The 22,010-nt window shown below is 47.8% G+C and overlaps 1 protein-coding gene across 1 annotated transcript in view; it reads left to right on the top strand.

Moving 5' to 3' along the window:
• Positions 1–2,244: 2,244 nt before the first annotated feature.
• LOC129707613 (cilia- and flagella-associated protein 54-like) overlaps positions 2,245–22,010 on the top strand; it is a 297,068-nt gene continuing 277,302 nt past the window's right edge. Inside the window, exons 1-3 of the mRNA XM_055652738.1 lie at positions 2,245–2,510; positions 7,317–7,422; positions 17,652–17,795. Of these exons, the coding sequence (XP_055508713.1) occupies positions 2,377–2,510; positions 7,317–7,422; positions 17,652–17,795 (384 nt within the window). The 5' untranslated portion in view covers positions 2,245–2,376. The remainder of the gene's footprint in view (positions 2,511–7,316; positions 7,423–17,651; positions 17,796–22,010) is intronic.

Genomic DNA, 22,010 nt, shown 5'->3' on the forward strand with positions numbered 1-22,010 from the left:
AATGAGGTTGCTACTTCGTGTCCCTAGGTGGCATAGTGCCAGTCAATTGTTTGTGTCCACTAGAGTGCCAACCTGTGAGGCACTCTTAAGACAGCTGATGTTTAGTTTTATGTGTCGCCTGGACAAGTCAGAGAACCACATAATTGAAGCCTTAGTCAGCCCTCTGAAAAGCTGCTATAGATTCACTTCTAGGCTAAGAAGGCATTGGTGCAATAGCTTATATATATTTTAGGCTAATATGCAATTTCTTAATGTATCTTTGTAATTCTTTGTACTGTTTGATGTGTATATGGAGCTGTGTCTGAAATAAAGCTTTAATATAAGATCCCATCTCAATCTCCTAAATTTTAGAGAGTATAAACCAAGTCTATCCAGTCTTTCTTCATAAGACAGTCCTGATAACCCAGGAATCAGTCCGGTGAACCTTCTCTGCACTCCCTCTATGGCAATAATGTCCTTCCTCAGATTATAGTCAATGAAGAGCATCCTCACGTACCTGGTACACCTCCTCTGCATTGTTCCCTATGCAGGTATCTTTAAAATAGGGAGACCAAAACTGTACGCAATACTCCAGGTGTGGTCTCACCAAGACCCTGTACAACTGCAGTAAAACCTCCCTGCTCCTCAAATCCTTTTGCTATGAAAGCTAACATACCATTCGCTTTCTTCACTGCCTGCTGCACCTGCATGCCTACTTTCAATGACTGGCGTACCATGACGCCCAGGTCTCGCTGCATCTCCCCTTTTCCTAGTCGGCCACCATTTAGATAATAGTCGATTTTTCTGTTTTTGCCACCAAAATGGATAACCTCACATTTATCCACATTATACTGCATCTGCCAAACATTTGCCCACTCACCCAGCCTATCCAAGTCACCTTGCAGTCTCCTAGCATTCTCCTCACAGCTAACACTGCCCCCCAGCTTAGTGTCATCCGCAAACTTGGAGATATTGCCTTCAATTCCCTCATCCAGATCATTAATATATATTGTAAATAGCTGGGGTCCCAGCACTGAGCCTTGCGGTACCCCACTAGCCACTGCCTGCCATTGTGAAAAGGACCCGTTTACTCTTACTCTTTGCTTCCTGTTTGCCAGCCAGTTCTCTATCCACATCAATACTGAACCCCCAATGCCATGTGCTTTAAGTTTGTGTAACAATGAGTCTTTGGATTTCTCTTTCTCAGTGGAAGTTGAGCCTTTGAGTATTTTTCAGGCACTGGTAGAATTCTGGATAAGCGTAGTGGTGAAAAATTTACAGTGGGCAGTGGGATTGCAGTTACATAGCAATTGTCCTTGATCTTAAAGAATGGTGGGTGGGCTCAAGGGGCCAAGAGTTCACCACTTTTTCCAGTCTTCTTTGCTCCTGGGCGTTCAAGCAGCTGAACCAGGCCGTGATGCAACCAGTCAATATGCTCTCTATTGCACACATGTAGAACTTCAAGAGAATCCTCTGTGACATACTAAATCTCTGCAATCATCCCAGGAAGTAGAGGCATCGATGGGCTTTCTTTATAATTGCATCAGTCAATTGGCAGTGAAGTGAAACTTTGCTGAGGATTCAAGTTAATCCGCATCTTTCGGAGGCTGCACCCTGAACCGCTTCACGTCTCCTCCATGGTCAGAGTGAGGCTAAACACAAATTGGAGGAACAGCATCTCATACTTCGCTTGGGCAGCTTACAGCTGTTTGAATACGTTTGATTTCTCTAAGTTCAGGTAGCCCCGGCATTCCCTCTCTTATTTATCCCTCCCCCACCCATTGCACTAACTTCTCGTTTTCACCTAATGAACAGCAAACAAAGGCCTGTTTCCTTTAGCGTTACTTTATTGCATATCTTTAATTCATTGTTCTATAGGGCCCTTGCAGGGCAGGTGAGGTCAGGATACCTGACCCGTACTGTTGCCACTCTACGCCTTCTGGAGTACAAGCGGTGAAATTCAGGTAAGTGATAGGTATGGGCAGGTATCTGCAGAACCCAATTTAAAAGAGATTACTACTTTTCCAGGCAGGTAGAAGCAATGTGACCACGGTGCTATCAGGTTGGAACCCAAACTGCATCTAAAATATCCTCATGCCGCAGTGGTGCGGAGGCGGGGCGAGGTGTGGAGGCGGGGCGAGGGGCGGGGTGCGGAGGCGGATCAAAAGAAGGATAGATCAGCCTTCGCATTCGCGGGGTGTGGAGGCGGGGCGAGGGGCGGGGTGTGGAGGCGGGGGGCGGGGCGATGATTATAGGGGCGGGGAAAGGGTGAGGCTACGAGCCGTCCGTCACGCAGCTTGTCCCCGGGCAGATGGGCTGTGACTGGTTTCCTAGCGACGGCTTGTTTAACAGCGGGGCCCGAGGCCTACCCGGTCTCCCGTCTCGACCCCGGCCGCAATGGAGCCCCTGCCCGCCACCTTTTATGGAAAGCTGGACCAGAAAAACCCAGTTGTGTCCGCGCTGGACCTTGAGCTGAACGACTTCAAGAAATACATGGAGAAAACGTCGTCCGACGACTCGTACACCAGAGGGTAAGGACGGAAGCTGTGTGCTAAAGCACAGGCTTCACAGGCTTCTAGTGGAAGGCAATCGCGCCCTGCCGAATTTATTTAATTATGCCCGCAGGTTTTGCTGGCAATGTCGGCATTTATTTGCATCGCATTTTCCCACCTTTCTTACTTATCGGTCAACCATTTGCACCATTTTATCTTCTTCACTTTTCATCTCGAGCCTTGGTTCCCTACTCTCGCAAGGTCATAAATGAGAGGAGAAGAATTAGGCCATTCGGCCTATCAAGTCTACTCCACCGTTCAATCATGGCTGATATACCTTCTAACCCCATTCTCCTGCCTTCTCCCCATAACCCCTGACAGCCTTCAAAATATCAATTAACGGCATCCACAGCCTTCTGTCGCAATGAATTCCATAGATTCCCCTGAAGAAATTCCACAAATTCTGACTGAAGAGATTATTCCTCGTCTCCTTCCTGAAGGAACACCCTTTAATTCTAAGGCTGATCTCCAGTCCTAGACTCGCCCATTCTCCCCCACCTGATTTATCTGCTGGATAATCTTCCTTACCTGGATCCACCTATAATTTTCCAGCTTTTGCCCTGTCCTCTAAACTCTTCTACCAGTTACTCCATTAGTTTGAATAAGGGAAAGTAGACAGAATGACTAGGATGGGAGAGGGGCACAGAGAGAGAGAGGAAATGCAAGGGTTACTTGGAGATAATATTCATGTTCAATATTGATACCGCTGGGCCTCCACCACTCTGACAATGGAGGAGGCCCAGGACAGAAAGGTGTATGGTAATGGAAAGGAGAGTTAAAATGTTTGGCAACCAGGAGATCTTGTAGGCCAAGGTGGACTGAGCACAGTTGTTCAGCGAAACGATCGCCCAGTCTGTGCTTGGTCTCATCGATATGAAGGAGTCCACATTGAGAATAACGGATACATTTGATGAGGTTGGAGGAGGTGGAAGCGAACCTCTGCCTCATCTAAAAGGACTGTCAGGGTCCCTGAATTCCTGGTTCCTCCTCCTTCGACTCCATCCAGGGACTCCGACCCTCCTCCCTCGGCTCCATTCACAAACCACAATTATCCTCCCTCGCTCCATCTAGGGGCCACAACCCTCATCCCTTGGCTCGAAACAGTACCCTGGCCTCATTCTACTTGGCCGACGTCATCTCCCAGTTGCTAAACAATGTAACCCCATTGCCACACTGACCTTTCTGCTTGAGCTTCACACCTCATCACTGAACAAGCCAGGTCTTGGTACTTGTTTGAAAATGTTGGTGATGAGACATTCAGTGCTGTGGGAACGAATCCATTGGATCTACCATCTCCTTTTGCTGCAAACTACATTTCCCTTTGGAGCTCTGATTTTCTTCCACATCTCAATTGTGTACTTGTTCAGCTACTGTAAAGTACTCAACGTATAGGTTAAGCTAGGTTAATTGGTGGATGGTTAATGGACATGTGAAAAATAAAGTTTAGAGGGAAATAATTACGAAATAGGTTTTGGAGGATTTCTCAGGGCTGGCAGACACTTGATGGGCCAAATGTCTTGAAGACTACATCCGAAGGAAATAAGAGAATGAGGACCACACTGGATGCCATTTTCTGCCTTGCACCTTTGCGTTATACATCCAAGTTTCTAAAATGCTGCATATCTGGGTTCCAGATTTATTTTTATTTCCCCCCATCTCTCTCCCCCATCTCTCTCCCCATCTCTCTTTCTCTCCCCCTCTCTTGCGCTCTCTCCTCCCAACCCTCCCCTCTCCCCTCCCCCTCCCCCTCCCCTCCTCCCCCCTCTCCCCTCTCCTCCCCCCCCTCCCCTCTCTCCCCCTCCCTCTCCCCCCTCTCCTCTCTCCCCCCTCCCCTCTCTCTCCCCCCCTCCCCTCTCTCCCCCTCTCTCTCCCCCCTCCCTTCCCCTCCCCCCTCTCCCTCCCCCTCTCCCCCCTCCCCCCCCTCCCCCCCCCCCCCCCCCCCCCCCCCCTCCCCCCCCCCCCCTCCCCCCCCCCCCCCCCCCCCCCCCCCCCCCCCCCTCTCTCCCCCCCCCCCCCCCCCCCCCCCCCCCCCCCCCCCCCCTCTCCCCCCCCTCCCCCCCCCCCCCCCTCCCCCCCCCCCCCCCCCCCCCCCCCCCTCCCCCCCCCCCCCCTCCCCCCCCCCCCCCCCCCCCCCTCTCCCCCCCCCCCCTCTTCCCCCCCCCCCCCCCCCCCCCCCCCCCCCCCCCCCCCCCCTCTTCCCCCCCCCCCCCTCCCCCCCCCCTCCCCTCCCCCCCCCCTCCCCCCCCCCCCCCCCCCCCCCCCCCCCCTCCCCCCCTCCCCCCCCCCCCCTCCCCCCCCCCCTCCCCCCCCCCCCCCTCTCCCCCCCCCCCTCTCCTCCCCCCCCCTCCCTTCTTCCCCCCCCCTCTCTTCCCCCCCCCTTCCCTTCTTCCCCCCCCTTCTCTCCCCCCCCCTCTTCCCCCCTCTCCCCCCCCCCTCTTCCCTAACTTCCTCCCCCCCCTCTCTTCCTCCCCCTCTCCCCTCTCTTCTCTCCCCCCCCTCTTCCCCCCTTCTCTTCCCTCTCACCCTCCTTCCCCCTCTCCTCTTTCCCCCCCCTCTCTTCTATTCTCTTCTCCCCCCCTTCTATCTCCTCTCCCCCCTCTTCTCTTCTCTCTTCTCGCCCTCTCTTCCCCCCTCTATCTCTCTCTCTCCCCCCTTCTTCTTCTCTCTCTCCCCCTTCTATCTCCCCCCCCCTTCTATCTCCCCCTCTTCTATCTTCCCCCCTCTTCTATCTTCTCCCCCCCCCTTCTATCTCTCCCCCCCCCTTCTCTATCTCTCTCTCCCCTCTCTTCTATCTTCTCCCCCCTCTTCTATCTCTCCCCCCCCTCCTCTTCTATCTCTCCCCCTCTTCTATCTCTCTCCCCCCTTCTATCTTCTCTCTATCTCTCCCCCTCTCTCTATCTCTGTCTCTCATTCCCTCTCTCCCTCTGTCTATCTCTGTCTCTCATTCCCTCTCTCTCTCTCTCTCTATCTCTCTCTCTCATTCCCTCTCTCCCTCTCTCTATCTCTCTCTCTCTCCCCCCCCCTCCCCCCCTCTCTCTCTCCTCGCTACCCATTTCTCTATCTTTTCCCCTCTCTGCCACCCATCTCTCTCTCTCCCATTCTCTCCTACCCTCTCCTCCCTCTCCACCCTCTCTCTCCCCCCTCTCCCACCTCTCTGTTCCTCTCCATTCACACCCCTCTGTCTCTCCCCTCACCTCTCTCTCCCCACTGTCTCCTTGCCCTCTCTCTCTCTCCACCTCCCTTTGAGAGTCTGTCCCTTCGGCACAGAGACTCTCGCGGCAGCGGAAGCTTCCGACGGCCCGGGACACTCGCACTGTCCGGAGTGCTCCATGGCCGAAGCTGCAGCGAGCGACTCGCTAGCCGCGCAAATACTCGACACTCACTAGTCCTGGCTCCCCACATCTGTTCCCGCCGCTGGTTCTGCTTCCACCCCTCCCGCAGCCCCGGCTCTCCAACACCCGCGGACCATGCAGTTTATCCGAGTTTTGAAATTTACGTTGATCACAAAATTTCTCACCACTGAGCGTGAGAAATGTCTGATGAGCGTGAGGGCATGAGAGTTTGCTTGAGGGCGTGAGTCTCACCACTGGTTCTGGTGATAAGACATTCGCCAGACAAGCTGGGAGGTCTGCTCGGGGAACCAACCACAGGAAGCATCGGGTCCTTGTACACCAGTGCCTGCAGGATGTTCCGTGCTGACCATTGCCCGATGAACTTGTGGTCAAACGTGTTGGTCTGGAAGAACCTTTCTGTGATGGACAGGTGGTGTGGCAATATTCAGCTGACCAGAATATTGCCTGGCAACAGTGCCAGGCCCATTCTTTGTAACATAGGGGACATGTAGCAATCTCAGCACGTCATGGCAATTTTGGCTCGTGTGCTTTGGTACATTGACACATTTGGTACAGTCTGATGCAGCCACACACAAAGATGGTCAGCAGGATGAGGATGACGTTGGGCACGCTTTTGCCTGTTGTCCGCCAACTAATGCATCATGACCCTTCGGACCCGTTCCATCTTTAATCTCCAGTTGACTGGACTCGAGATGGAACGCTGATTGCTGCAGAACAGAATAGGGTATGGTCTATACCAGTGCCAAGTATAATAACTAGACCTTCGCATAGCTGATCAAGACTGTGTTATAGCATGCATACCAGTTTCTTAACCATATCTATTTGCTTCACTTGATTGGTTGCAATAACACCAGCACCAACAAGGTCCTGATGTCTGTTCTAACTGGTGGCAGGTGCACGTTATTCTGCACATCGACAGCATCGTACGTGCACATGGAGGCTTTGACCAGAGTGCCCCTGCTGCCTGGGATTGTTACCTTTCTTTTGTTTGCATCATTCCGAATAAACTAGGACCTTTGCTTGGGTAGTATTTAGAAAAACGTGGTCCTTCATGCATAGCTTGAGTTGCAATTCCACTGCAAATAGATTGAGTTGACTGTATCATCCACGAGATAGTCATCCATCTCCTAATGGACTGGTCCAGAAATTAATATAATCAAAACTCTGAATGCTCTGAATTAGCAAGCTCTGTTTAAATGATTCCCCTCTCGTATCCCACTTTACCACTCTATATGTGCAATTTTGACCCCATATGTGCAATTTTGACCCCATATGTGCAATTTCACAGGAGATCAACATTTTACGTGCTTTTGTGAAATATTTTTAATTGTGGCAGCATAAAGTGTGTGTATAAAGTGTATTTTTGGTTTCTTTGAAGGGGAGATTATACTGACTCACCAAAAAAAGGTATTGTTCTGCTTCAATTTATTAGAGCCAACAATTTATTTTACATCTGGAACACGTATGAAAAATTGTTTCCAGTTAACTATTTTGAAGAAAAATTGCTGATGATTGGAGATTTTCTAGTACGGATGAAGGTAAACCTGTCTGAATTCTCGTAATAAAATAAATAAAACAAATTAATTCTATGTTTTGCAATAAAATGTTATTCTGCTAAATAAAATCAAATGAATATGTGTCAACTTTCCGCTAAGTAATCCAAATGTAACTATGCCAATACATTTTTAATACAAATCCTGTAATTTCACTTATCGTTTGAGTTGATGCCTCATAAATTCAGACATACAGTTCAGAAACAGGCCTTATGGCCACTAAATCCATACTGACTATTCAAAGGTTCAAACGTCAATTTATTGTCACGTGTACCATCATTATTAAGTTCCAAAGTTGTGAAAGATTCCTCCCTTGATCAGCTCCAGTATCTTATTCATAAAACAGCAAATAACTAGAGTAGTTTTTAAGAAGCAAAATCGAGACAATCAGTATAAACGTTATTGCTATTGACATACCAATCTAGCATGTTTATAAGAGTGTGCAAGGAAGTGAAAGGAAAATATGAATCACTCAGATTGTTCTGACCATATTTTTGATACATGTTTTGCCTTTTTGCTTGGAGATAAAATGTGGTAACATGATAAAATAAATAGTTGTGATGTATGCTTACTTTAAAAAGAATTAACAAAGCAGAAGCCGAGCAATTTGATAAAACGAGTCTAGCTGACCCCAGTATCAACTCTTTCATCTAAATTGCGTGACATAACCTTCTGTTATTTTTGAACAATGCTTATTTAGATGTAAAAACACTTCTGACCTGATGACATGACTTATTTGTAAGATATGCTTTACATACATTAAAAAGTCCAGGATTTTAAAGTTTGAAGTAGAATGTTACAATTTTAAAATTTGCTTGAGATCAAACATGCTGGTGTGATAAACGTGATGATAGCAATTGATTCTAACTGGATTTATATTAATAAAATTAGAATGGCCAAAGGGCAACTGGAATTTAATTCTGAGGAGTGTTAAGTGATATCTTTTTGTACATGTACCAAGAAGAGATAAGATAAACTAAATGGAACAACTCTAAAGTGTGTGCAGGCGACAGAGGGAGGTTTTTTTAAAGTGTATTGATCCATTCTTTTTGAAAACAAGTTCACCCTTTTGGATACTGTTGTGGGAGAAGCCATTCAGGAGAAAGCAGCAGTGGCGGCAGCTGTGTTTGTGATACCAAGTTTGGCTCTGAGGCACAGAGGAGTAAGGTAAAATCAGACAAGGCTGTAGTGAGCGGACACTATAATTAAACGGATCAGACAGGAGGTTCTGTGGCTGCACGTTAGTATGTCGCCTCCTCGGTGCCAGAGACGTGGATGTCTCGGAGAGGCTGCAGAAAGTTTTCAAAGCTATGCTGACTGTCACTCCTTGGCCCTTTCTCTTCCAAATGCAAGTCCAGAAGAATCCTTTCCAATAGCTTCCCCACTACTGACATGAGACTCGTCAGCATATGTTTTGAAGATACAGGTGCACAACCTTTTATCCGACGATCCAAATAACGAAAACCTCCGAATAGCGACATTTTTTCGGTCCTTGAAGAAAGGTCCTTGAAAACGTTCACCGAGGGCGGCCCGCAGAGGTGACAGCGGAACCTCCGGTCGGTCCTCGAAGAAAGGGGAACTAAATCCCCATTCATAAAAGAGAAGATGAGGGTATATTGCGCGGGAGGGTTAATAATTGACAATATGCTGCTACCTGCCCGCTGAGGTTAAAAAGTTCCCACGGTAGACTCACGATACACAGTGTATCGTGAGTCTTGCGTGGGAACGTTTAAACTCAGCGTGCAGGGAGCAGCAGATTGTCGCTCCCTTCAGTTTCACCCCACCTACACCCCTCTGCTTCCCGGCCATGTGTGTGACCCCTTCCCTCCCCTCTCCAGCTCCCCGCTCATTGCACCGGCGCGGGGGCTTTGTACTGTCTTCACGTCGCGATGCTAGCAGCACAGTGCCAGTCACCGGAGACGTCAGGACCAACGGAACACCGAACCACAGGCCCACTGCAAGCACGGAGATCCCAGATCAGCAACTCCAGCCCAGCCCCGTTCCAACTCCAGAAGACACGCTCCCCGTATGAGCAGAAGCTGATGGTGTGCAAGAATAACGTCTTGTTCTTGGGTCGCGCAGCTCGGGCTGTGGGCGAACTGCCACTTGTCGCCATAGCGGCCCATCGGGGAGTTGGAGTTGGAGGGGGGTATTCCTCTGGAGTTGGAGGGGGGTATTGTGCTGTTTGATCGCCCCCTACTATTCCAGGGACAGGGAGACAGGACGTTCACCGAGGGCGGCCCGCAGAGGTGACAGCGGAACCTCCGGTCGGTCCTCGAAGAAAGGGGAACTAAATCCCCATCCATAAAAGAGGTGAGGGTATATTGCGCGGGAGGGTTAATAATTGACAATCTGCTGCTGTCTGCCCGCTGAGTTAAAAGTTCCCACGGTAGACACGATACACAGTGTAGGCAGCAGCAGATTGTCGCTCCCTTCAGTTTCACCCCACCTACACCCCTCTGCTCCCCGGCCATGTGTGTGACCCCATCCCTCCCCTCTCCAGCTCCCCGCTCATTGCACCGGCGCGGGGGCTTTGCACTGTCTTCAAGTCGGCGATGGCTGCAGGTCAGTGTAGTCACCGGAGACGTCAGGACCAATTGGACGTCGACCACCCGGCCCACCGCAAGCACGGAGATCCCAGAGACCCACAGCCAACAGCAGCCCAGCCCAGCCCCGCTCCAACTACAGGGGAACCTGGGTTGCGGATGACGGGGCGCAGCTCGGGGCGTCGTAGGGGCCCATCGGGGAGCGGGTTCCTGTTGGTCCTGACGTCTCCGGCCACCTGCTATCCTCCGGGAACTGTACCGCCCTTGCAGGAGAGTAGGGTTGTTTGCAGTTGCAGAGGGAGTGGGCAAGGGCGGTACAGTTCCCAGTCTCAGCTCCAGTCCAGGGGGTTGGCCGGAGACGTCAGGACCAACGGGACAGCAACCCCCAGGCCCACTGCAAACACGGAGATCCCAGAGACCCACAGCCAGCAGCAACTTCAGCCCAGCCCCGCTCCAACTCCAGAGGAAAACGTAGGGGCAGAAGCTGATGGTGTGCAAGGTGTTCTTGGGGTGGCGCAGCTCGGGCTGTGGGCAAACTGCCACTTGTCGCCGTAGCGGCCCATCGGGGAGCGAATTCCTCTGGAGTGGGAGGGGGGTATTGTGCTGTTTGATCGCCCCCTGCTATCCCAGGGACATGGAGACACAGCGGCTTTTTAGACTGGTGGGCAATCACTTCCAAAGTTCTGCCGACAAAGTCAGTACACCTCTCCTACACTGCATTTCATACAAACATTTATTCTGCAAAAAAAAACCACATTGAAGACTCAAGCTCGCGACCGAGTAACTGCCGGGATCAAGGCGCAAACTCGCGACCTTGCGGATATGAGCCGAACACTCTACCACTGAGTCAGCCATTAAAATCTACGCAAAAAAATTTCCATTCCGAAGACCGACAAATTCTGAATTACGAAAAGTGTCTGGTCCCAAGGCTTTCGGATAAAAGGTTGTGCACCTGTAAAGGATTTTGGTTAAGAGGTGAGGTTGGTAAAGATACACCTTCTCTCATTGAAACTAAAGATATTGAGGGGAGGATTGATGGGGTTCCGAAGAATGTCATGTATAGATATAGTAGATAACAAAGTTTTTATCATTAACAGTGGATGAAGGAAATCTGAAATAGCAACATAAAATGTTCTACTCAGCGGACCAGGCAGTGTCTCTAAGAGAGAGAGAGAAAACAAAGTTAATGATTTCTGTCACTGCCCTACCACTGCTGCATGGTTTATGGAGCTGGGCCTTCTATGTCCATTTCCACATGACATGAAAGAGATCATTTCTATAATTGAGTCCACAATAGGCCTCTTAGCAGTCCCATTCCTTGGTAATTTTCCCTTAACTTCCTCTCCTTGCATTTCTCAAGATTCCTCCTTCCAGAATGTACCACTCACTTACTCACGTGGAGCAATATACAGTGGCCATTAAACTTACAACTAGTCCATTGTAAGCGTGCAGGAGGAAACCAGAATGCTCTGGGACAAACTACATGGAGAAGACAGTATGAAGCTTGCAGAGTGTAGGAGCCCAGGGACACGGATGAAGCAGCTGGATGCCCGCAGGGCCATCCGGAAAAATGAGAGTTTCCTGGACAGGATCTACAGTGAGGCAGTCACGCCGAGGTTACGGGAAGAACCAAGGTGTGTGACAGAGAGAATGGGTGGAAATCATGCAGAAGACTCAGGTGGCTGTGCCCAATGAAAACAGGTACGCCATCTTGGGAACTGTCCGGGGAGACAAGGTTTCCAGTCCGAGCGGTGGACATGTCGGTGGCTCCAATTCTGGAGACGGGACTTGACCGGCGAGACCGACATCGGGCAGAGCCCTAGTGGTGGGTGACTCCATTGTCCGTGGAGTGGACAGGAGATTCTGTGGTGGCAGACAAGATGCGAGGATGGTCTGTTGCCTTCCTGGTGCCAGGGTTCAGGAAGTCACGAGCCAAATTCTGACCATCATCAAGAGAGAGAAGGTGAACAGCCGGCAGTAGTTGTGCACGTAGGCACAAACGACATCGGGAAGAAGAGGAAGGAAGTTCTCCAACATGACTTCAGAGAGATGGGAAGAAGACTGAATGCCGGACTTTTAGGGTGGTTATCTCTGGATTGCATCCAGTACCATGTGCTAGTGAGGATAGGAATAGGGATATAGGGGGTCTGAATGTGTGGCTGAGGGGCTGGAGCAGGGAGCAAGGATTTAGATTTATAGACCACTGGGATCTCTTATGGGGTAGGGGTGACCTGTACAAAAGGGACGGGTTACACCTTAACTGGAGAGGGACCGACATTCTGGCAGGGAGGTTTGCTTGGGCTACACGTGTGGGTTTAAAATAAATAGTGGGGGGATGGATTGACAAATTTATTCTAAGACTGTGGCCAACATTGGGAACATTTTTCCTGCTTGTCCAGTCCTTTTATAATGTTATATGTTTCTATAAGAACTCCCCTCATCCTTCTAAACTCCAGTGAATACAAGCCTAGTCTTTTCAATCTTTCCTGATATGACAGTCCCGCCATCCCAGGGATTAATCTCGTGAACCCACACTGCACTGCTTCAATCACAAGGATGTCCTTCCTCAAATTAGGAGACCAAAACTGCACACAATACTCCAGATGTGGTCTCACCAGAGCCCTATACAACTGCAGAAGAACCTCTTTACCCCTATACTGAAATCCTCTTGTTATGAAGGTCAACAGTCCATTAGCTTTCTTCACTGCCTGCTGTACCTGTAAGCCAATTTTCAGTGACCGGTGTACAAGGCCGCCCAGGTCTCGCTGCACCTCCTCCTTACCTATCCTAACTCCATTGGGATAATAATCTGCCCCCTTGTTTTTGCCGCCAAAGTGAATAACCTCACTATTATCTATATTATACTTTATCCATTTTGGTGGCAAAAACGGGAAAGCAGATTATTATCTAAATGGTGGCCGATTGGGAAAGGGGGAGATGCAGCGAGACCTGGGTGTCATGGTACACCAGTCATTGAAGGTAGGCATGCAGGTGCAGCAGGCAGTAAAGAAAGCGAATGGTATGTTGGCTTTCATAGCAAGAGGATTTGAGTATAGGAGCAGGGAGGTTCTACTGCAGTTGTACAGGGTCTTGGTGAGACCACACCTGGAGTATTGCGTGCAGTTTTGGTCTCCAAATCTGAGGAAGGACATTATTGCCATAGAGGGAGTGCAGAGAAGGTTCACCAGACTGATTCCTGGGATGTCAGGACTGTCTTATGAAGAAAGACTGGATAGACTTGGTTTATACTCTCTAGAATTTAGGAGATTGAGAGGGGATCTTATAGAAACTTACAAAATTCTTAAGGGGTTGGACAGGCTAGATGCAGGAAGATTGTTCCCGATGTTGGGGAAGTCCAGGACAAGGGGTCACAGCTTAAGGATAAGGGGGAAATCCTTTAAAACCGAGATGAGGAGAACTTTTTTCACACAGAGAGTGGTGAATCTCTGGAACTCTCTGCCACAGAGGGTAGTTGAGGCCAGTTCATTGGCTATATTTAAGAGGGAGTTAGATGTGGCCCTTGCGGCCAAGGGGATCAGAGGGTATGGAGAGAAGGCAGGTACGGGATACTGAGTTGGATGATCAGCCATGATCATATTGAATGGCGGTGCAGGCTCGAAGGGCCGAATGGCCTACTCCTGCACCTAATTTCTATGTTTCTATGTTTATCTGCCACGCATTTGCCAGCTCACTCAACCTGTGCAGGTCACCCTGCAACCTCCTAACATCCTCTTCACAGCTCACACTGCCACCCAGCTCTGTGTCATCCGCTAACTTGTTAGTGTTGCTCCTAATTCCCTCTTCCAAATCATTAATATATATGGTAAACAATTGCGACCCCAACACCAAGCCTTGCGGCACTCCACTCGCCACTGCCTGCCATTCGGGAGACGTGGAGTCAGTGTGGATAGAACTAAGGTAAAAGGTAAAAAGACCCTAATGGGACTAATCTACAGGCCCCAAAACAGTAGCCTGGACATAGGGCACAAGTTGAATCGGGAGTTAAAATTGGCATGTAGTAAAAGTAATGCTGTGGTTGTTATGAGAAATTTCAATATGCAGGTAGACTGGGAAAATCAGGTTGGTACTCGACCCCAAGAAAGGGACTTTGTAGAGTGCCATCGTGAATGATTCTTTGACAGCTTATATTAGAGCCTACCGGGAGAAGGCAATTCTGGATTTCGTATTATGTAATGGATTGGGTTTGATAAAGGACCTTGAGGTTAATGAGCCATTAGGAGGCAGTGACCATAACATGGTCAGGTTTAATCTACAATTGGAGAGGGAGAAGAGTGGATCGGAGGTGTCAGTGTTGCAGTTGAATAAAGGGGACTATGCAGCCATGAGGGAGGAGCTGGCCAAAGTTGACTGGAAAGATACACGAGCAGGGGTGACAGTGGAACAAAAATGGCAAGAATGGCTAAGATTAATACAGAAGGTGCAGGATCAGTTCATTCCTAGGAGGAAGAAAGATTCCAAGGGGAGAAAGGGGCGACCATGGCTGACAAGAGAAGTCAAGGACAGTATAAAAATTAAAGCGAAGAAGTACAACGTATCAAAGATGAGCAGGAAGCAAGAGGATTGGGTAATGTTTAAAGAACAACAGAAGATAACCAAAAAGACAATACGGGGAGAAAAGATGAGGTACGAAGGTAAGCTAGCCAAGAATATAAAGCAGGATAGTAAAAGCTTCTTCAGGTATATGAAGAGGAAAAAATTAGTTAAGACCAAAGTTGGACCCTTGAAGACCGAAAAAGGTGAATTTATTATGGGGAACAAGGAAATGGCAGATGAGTTGAACAGGTACTTTGGATCTATCATCTCTAAGGAGGACACAAACACTCTTCCTGATATAGTAGTGGCCAGAGGATCTGGGGTGACAGAGGAACTGAAGGAAATCAACCTTAGGCAGGAAATGGTGTTGGATAGAATGATGCAAGAGCGGCACTCGCTATCAAAACATGGAGGGGACGGGGGACACATATTTTTAGCGGCCACGCGCACATGCGCACACGCGCGAGGCTTCGGAGGCTCAATCCAGCGCTAAAAACGGAGATTTTAAAATCGGGATCACAAAAACTTGTGGGGGGGAATGTCCCCCACCTCTCAAAACTTGGGGGGTCGTGTCCCCTCTGGCCCCCCCGGGTTTTCCGCCACTGGACTGATGGGATTGAAGGCTGATAAATACCAGGACCTGATGGTCTGCATCCCAGGGTACTTAAGGAAGTGGCTAGAAACCGTGGATGCATGGTGATAATTTTCCAATGTTCTATAGACTCAGCATCAGTTCCTGTTGATTGGAATGTAGCTAATGTTATCCCACTTTTTAAGAAAGGCAGAAAAGAGAAAACGGGAAACATAGACCAGTTAGCCTGACATCGGTGGTGGGGAAGATGCTGGAGTCAATTATAAAAGATGAGATAGCTGCACATTTGGGTAGTAGTAACAGGATCGGTCTGAGTCAGCATGGATTTACAAAGGGGAAATCATGCTTCACTAATCTTCTGGAATTTTTTTGATAATCTAACTCGGAAAATGGACAAGGGAGAGCCAGTGGATGTAGTGTACCTGGTCTTTCAGAAAGCATTTGATAAGGTCCCACATAGGAGATTAGTGGGCAAAATTAGGGCACATGGTATTGGGGGTAGAGTGCTGACATGGATAGAGAAGTGGTTGGCAGACGGGAAACAAAGAGTAGGGATAAACGGGTCCCTTTTAGAATGGCAGGCAGTGACTAGTGGGGTACTGCAAGTCTCGGTGCTGGGACCGCAGCTATTTACAATATACATCAATGATTTGGATGAAGGGATTCAAAGTACCATTAGTAAATTTGCAGATGACATAAAGCTGGGTGGCGGTGTGAACTGTGAGGAGGATGCTATGAAAATGCAGGGTGACTTGGACAGGTTGGGGAATTGGGCAGATGCATGGCAGATGAAGTTTAATGTGGATAAATGTGAGGTTATCCACTTTGGTCGCAAAAACAGGAAGGCAGATTATTATCTAAATGGCATCAAGTTGGGAAAAGGGGAAGTTACAACGGGATCTGGGGATCCTTGTACATCAGTCTATGAAAGTAAGCATGCAGGTACAGCAGGCAGTGAAGAAAGCGAATGGCATGTTGGCCTTTATAACAGGAGGAATCAAATATAGGAGCAAAGAGGTCCTTCTGCAGTTGTACAGAGCCCTAGTGAGACCACACCTGGAGTATTGTGTGCAAATTTGCCCCCCTAATTTGAGGAAGGACATTCTTGCTATTGAGGGAGAGCAGTGTAGGTTGACAAGGTTTATTCCCGGGATGGTGAGACTGTCATATGCTGAGAGATGTGAGTGCCCAGAAACTTAAAGCTGGACACTCTCTCCACACTTTCCCTGTAAATGGGGCGTATTCTCCATTATGGGACCTCCTGAAGTCAATAATCTGCTCCTTGGTCTTGGAGGTGTTTAGTGACAAGTTGTTACGTGCGCACCAGTCCGCCAGGTTCTGCATCTCCGCTCTGTATTTTGTTTCATCACCGTTGGTGATCAGCCCAATCACTGTTGTGTCGACTGCAAACTTCACGATGGTGTTGGTGTCGAAGGCAGGAACACAGTCGTGAGTGAAGAGGGAGTAGAGCATGGGGCTTAGTACACAGCCCTGTGGTGTGCCGGTGCTCAGGGTGATAGTGGAGGACAGGTGCGGGCCCAGTCTCACTGCCTGTGGTCGCTCCGTCAGAAAGTTCAGGATCCAATTGCATATCGGCGAGCTGAGGCCTAGCTGGTGGAGTTTGGTGGTGAGCTTGGTGGGGATGACCGTATTGAATGCAGAGCTATAGTCAATGAAGAGCATCCTCACGTACCTGGTACACCTCCTCTGCATTGTTCCCTATGCAGGTATCTTTAAAATAGGGAGACTAAAACTGTATACAGTACTCTCGGTGTGTCTTGCCAAAGTCATAGAAGTTTGTACCAAAATTTCAGATCTTTTACAACCTATACCTTTGCAATAAAGACAATAATCCATAAGGATTTATAATAACATACTGTATCATTATTTTATGTCCTCTCCTGATTAGGAGTGCCTGACTTAAGCGTTTGGGCGACCGGCAGGATTTGTGGAGTGGGACAGCAGACATCTGTCTGTGAACTCGTTTGCACCAATATCTGTATTGTAGTTTAGTTTAGAGATACAGCGTGGAAACAGTCCACACCGACCAGCGATCCCCGCACAGTAACACTATCCTACACACACTAGGGACATTTTTACATTTTTACACCTACACCAAGCCAATTAACCTACATACCTGTAGGTTTTTGGAGTGTGGGAGGAAACCGAAGATCTCGGAGAAAACCCATGCGGTCATGGGGAGAACGTACAAACTCCGTACAGACAGCACCCGTAGTTGGGATCAAACCCGGTCATCTCTATCGCTGGGCACCCACGGTTGAATGAAACATTTTATTTTAACTACACTTTACCACATATGGCCACAATTAGGATTTGTGAACTATTCGAATTAGAATAATCATGAGGAATAGCACCCTTTTGTAATGTGGGGAGAGCCTCTACTAATATACCCAGAACCCTCTCTACTGCAACACTTTGTAGTCTTGCTCCATTTAAATGATAATTTGTTTATCCATTCTTTCATGTACTATATTCTAATGAATGTTGGCCTTAACTCCCAGCTATATAAATTGGCCGTGTGGCAGTGTTATGGACGATACCTGCAGCAATTCGGTTCCTTCAGAATTGAAGACATCACAGACATAAATGAGTTTAAAACCGTATTCTTTGGAAATGGAATTGATGTGAAAAATTCTAGTTTTACGGTATGTTCATAAACGTGGTTTCCATGACAGGAAAATGCGAAACTATGTATTTGTTATAACTGAATGCTTGAGATTGTATTTTGGTGACTTGCTTTATTGTCCTGGTATATCCTGTGTCATTTGTCTTTATGCAATAGATTCACTGTTCTATAACTGATGTTGAAATTTATAACATAGCAGATGACAAAAATCTGAAATAAAATCCAGAAAAAGTTGCAAACATTGAGGAAATCAGGCTGCATGTTCTGGTGCATTTGCAAATCGTGAACATTGAAACATAAAATTCTTAAAGGATTGGACGGGCTAGATGCAGGAAAAATATTTCCACTGTTGGGGGACTCCAGAATCAGGGGTCACAGTTTAAGAATAAGGGGTTGGTCATTTAGGACTGAGATGGGGGAAAAACTTCTTCACCCAGAGAGTTATAAATAGAAAATAGAAACATAGAAAATAGGTGTAGGAGGAGGCCATTCGACCCTTCGAGCCAGCACCGCCATTCATTGTGATCATGGCTGATCGTCCCCAATCAATAACCTGTGCCTGACTTCTCCCCATATCCCTTGATTCCACTAGCTCCTAGAGCTCTATCTAACTCTCTCTTAAATCCATCCAGTGATTTAGGCTCCACTGCCCTCTGGGTGAAAACCTTTTTTCTCATATCAGTCTTAAATGGCCTCCCCTTTATCCTAATGATATGGCCCCTGGTTCTAGACTTGCCCAACATTGGGAAAATGTTTCCTGCATATAGCTTGTCCAGTACTTTTATAATGTTAACACCTCTGGCAGGGGTTACAGGTCAGCCAAACACGCACCTCCTGACTCAGAGACAGTTTCTTCCCCAAAGCAATCTTCACACTCAATATGAAAAAAACACTGAGTATTATTCATGCTGCACTCTTCCATGCTGCTACCCACCTTGAACTTTACTATCACCATGTGCAATACTGATTATTTACTTAGCTTGATACCTAGTTTTTAACATTGTTTTTAAATTGTGTCCTGTGTTTTTATGTTTGTATATTATGCACCAATGGAGTGGCAATAACAATCTCATTGTATGCAGTGCTTACAATGACAAATAAAGGCATTTCATTTCATTTCTATAAGATACCCCCTCATCCTTCTCAACTCCAGTGAATACAAGCCTAGTCTTTTCAATCTTTCCTCATATGACAGTTCCACCATCCCAGGGATCAATCTCGTGAACCTACGCTGCACTGCCTCAATCACAAGGATGTCCTTCCTCAAATTAGGAGACCAAAACTGTACACAATACTCCAGATGTGGTCTTACCAGAGTCCTATACAACTGCAGAAGAACCTCTTTACTCCTATACTGAAATCCTCTTGTTATGAAGGCTAACATGAAGGCAAAAACGGGAAAGCAGACTATTATCTAAATGGTGGCCGATTGGGAAAGTGGGAGATGCAGCGAGACCTGGGTGTCATGGTACACCAGTCATTGAAGGTAGGCATGCAGGTGCAGCAGGCAGTAAAGAAAGCAAATGGTATGTTAGCTTTCATAGCAAAAGGATTTGAGTATAGGAGCAGGAAGGTTCTACTGCAGTTGTACAGGGTCTTGGTGAGACCACACCTGGGGTATTGCGTACAGTTTTGGTCTCCAAATCTAAGGAAGGACATTATTGCCATAAAGGGAGTGCAGAGAAGGTTCACCAGACTGATTCCTGGGATGTCAGGACTGTCTTATGAAGAAAGACTGGATAGACTTGGTTTATACTCTCTAGAATTTAGGAGATTGAGAGGGGATCTTATAGAAACTTACAAAATTCTTAAGGGGTTGGACAGGCTAGATGCAGGAAGATTGTTCCCGATGTTGGGGAAGTCCAGGACAAGGGGTCACAGCTTAAGGATAAGGGGGAAATCCTTTAAAACCGAGATGAGAGAAACTTTTTCACACAGAGAGTGGTGAATCTATGGAACTCTCTGCAACAGAGGGTAGTTGAGGCCAGTTCATTGGCTATATTTAAGAGGGAGTTAGATGTGGCCCTTGTGACTAAGGGGATCAGGGGGTATGAAGAGAAGGCAGGTACGGGATACTGAGTTGGATGATCAGCCATGATCATATTGAATGGCGGTGCAGGCTCGAAGGGCCGAATGGCCTACTCCTGCACCTAATTTCTATGTTTCTATTCCATTAGCGTTCTTCACTGCCTGCTTCACCTGCACGCCAACTTTCAGTGACCGGTGTACAAGGACACCTAGGTCTCGTTGTACCTCCTCCTTACCTAACCTAACCCCATTGAGATAATAAGCTGCCCCCTTGTTTTTGCAGCCAAAGTGGATAGCCTCACATTTATCTTTCTTGTACTGAATCTGCCACGCATCTGCCCACTCATTCAACCTGCAACCTCCTAACATCCTCTTTACAGTTCACACTGCCACCCAGCTTTGTGCCATAGAAACATAGAAAATAGGTGCAGGAGTAGGCCATTCGGCCCTTCGAGTCTGCACCGCCACTCAATATGATCATGGCTGATCATCCAACTCAGCATCCCGTACCTGCCTTCTCTCCATACCCCACAATCCCCTTAGCCACAAGGGCCGCATGTAACTCCCTCTTAAATATAGCCAATGAACTGGCCTCAACTACCTTCTGTGGCAGAGAATTCCCGAGATTCTCCACTCTCTGTGTGAAAAATGTTTTTCGCAACTCGGTCCTAAAAGACTTCCCCCTTATCCTTAAACTGTGACCCCTTGTTCTGGACTTCCCCAACATCGGGAACAATCATCCTGCATCTAGCCTGTCCAACACCTTAAGAATTATGTAAGTTTCTATAAGATTCCCCCCCCCCCTCAATCTTCTAAATTCTAGCGAGTACAAACCAAGTCTATCCAGTCTTTCTTCATAAGACAGTCCTGACATCCCAGGAATCAGTCTGGTGAATCTTCTGTGTACTCCCTCAATGGCAAGAATGTATTTCCTCAGATTAGGAGACCAAAACTGTAAGCAATACTCCAGGTGTGGTCTCACCAAGACCCTGTAACAACTGCAGTAGAACCTCCCTGCTCCTATACTCAAATCCTTTTGCTATGAATGCTAACATACCATTCGCTTTCTTCACTGCCTGCTGCACCTGCATGACTACTTTCAATAACTGGTGTACCATGACACCCAGGTCTCGTTGCATCTCCCCTTTTCCTAATCGGCCACCATTCAGATAATAATCTACTTTCCTGTTTTTGCCACCAAAGTGAAGAACCTCACATTTATCCACATTATACTGCATCTGCCATGCATTTGCCCACTCACCCAACTGATCCAAGTCACCTTGCAGTCTCCTAGCATCCTCCTCACAGCTAACACTGCCCCCCAGCTTAGTGTCATCCGCAAACTTGGAGATGTTTCATTCAATTCCCTCGTCCAAATCATTAATATATATATTGTAATTAGCTGGGGTCCCAGCACCGAGCCTTGCGGCACCCACTAGTCACTGCCTGCCATTCTGAAAAGGACCCGTTTACTCCTATTCTTTGCTTCCTGTCTGCCAACCAGTTCTCTATCCACATTAATACAGAACCCCCAATACCGTGTGCTTTAAGTTTGCATACTAATCTCTCATGTGAGACCTTGTCGAAAGCCTTCTGAAAGTCCAGATATAACACGTCCACTGGATCTCCCTTATCCACAAATAGTAATTTCATCCTTGAAAAATTCTATAAGATTCGTGAGACATGATTTACCTTTAATAAATCCATGCTGAATTTGTCCAATGATTTCACCACTTTCCAAATATGCTGCTATCCCATCTTTAATAACTGACGTTAGCAGTTTCCTCACTACCGATGTTAGACCAACTGGTCTGTAATTCCCTGTTTTCTCTCTCCCTCACTTTTTAAAAAGTGGGGTTACGTTTGCTACCCTCCAATCCTCAGGAACTACTCCAGAATCTAAAGATTTTTGAAAAATTATCACTGATGCATCCACTATTTCTGGGGCTACTTCCTTAAGTACTCTGGGATGCAGCCTATCTGGCCCTGGGGATTTATCGCTCATTAATCCATTCAATTTACCTAACATCACGTCCTGGCTAACCTGGATTTCACTTAGTTCCTCCATCTCATTTGACCCCCGGTCCCCTGTTATTTCTGGCAGATTATTTATGCCTTCCTTAGTGAAGACGGAACCAAAGTTGTTATTCAATTCGTCTGCCATGTTCTTGTTCCCCATGATCAGTTCACCTCTTTCTGACTGCAA

Source organism: Leucoraja erinacea, chromosome 22 (genome assembly GCF_028641065.1).
Source record: "Leucoraja erinacea ecotype New England chromosome 22, Leri_hhj_1, whole genome shotgun sequence".
Taxonomy (NCBI): domain Eukaryota; kingdom Metazoa; phylum Chordata; class Chondrichthyes; order Rajiformes; family Rajidae; genus Leucoraja; species Leucoraja erinaceus.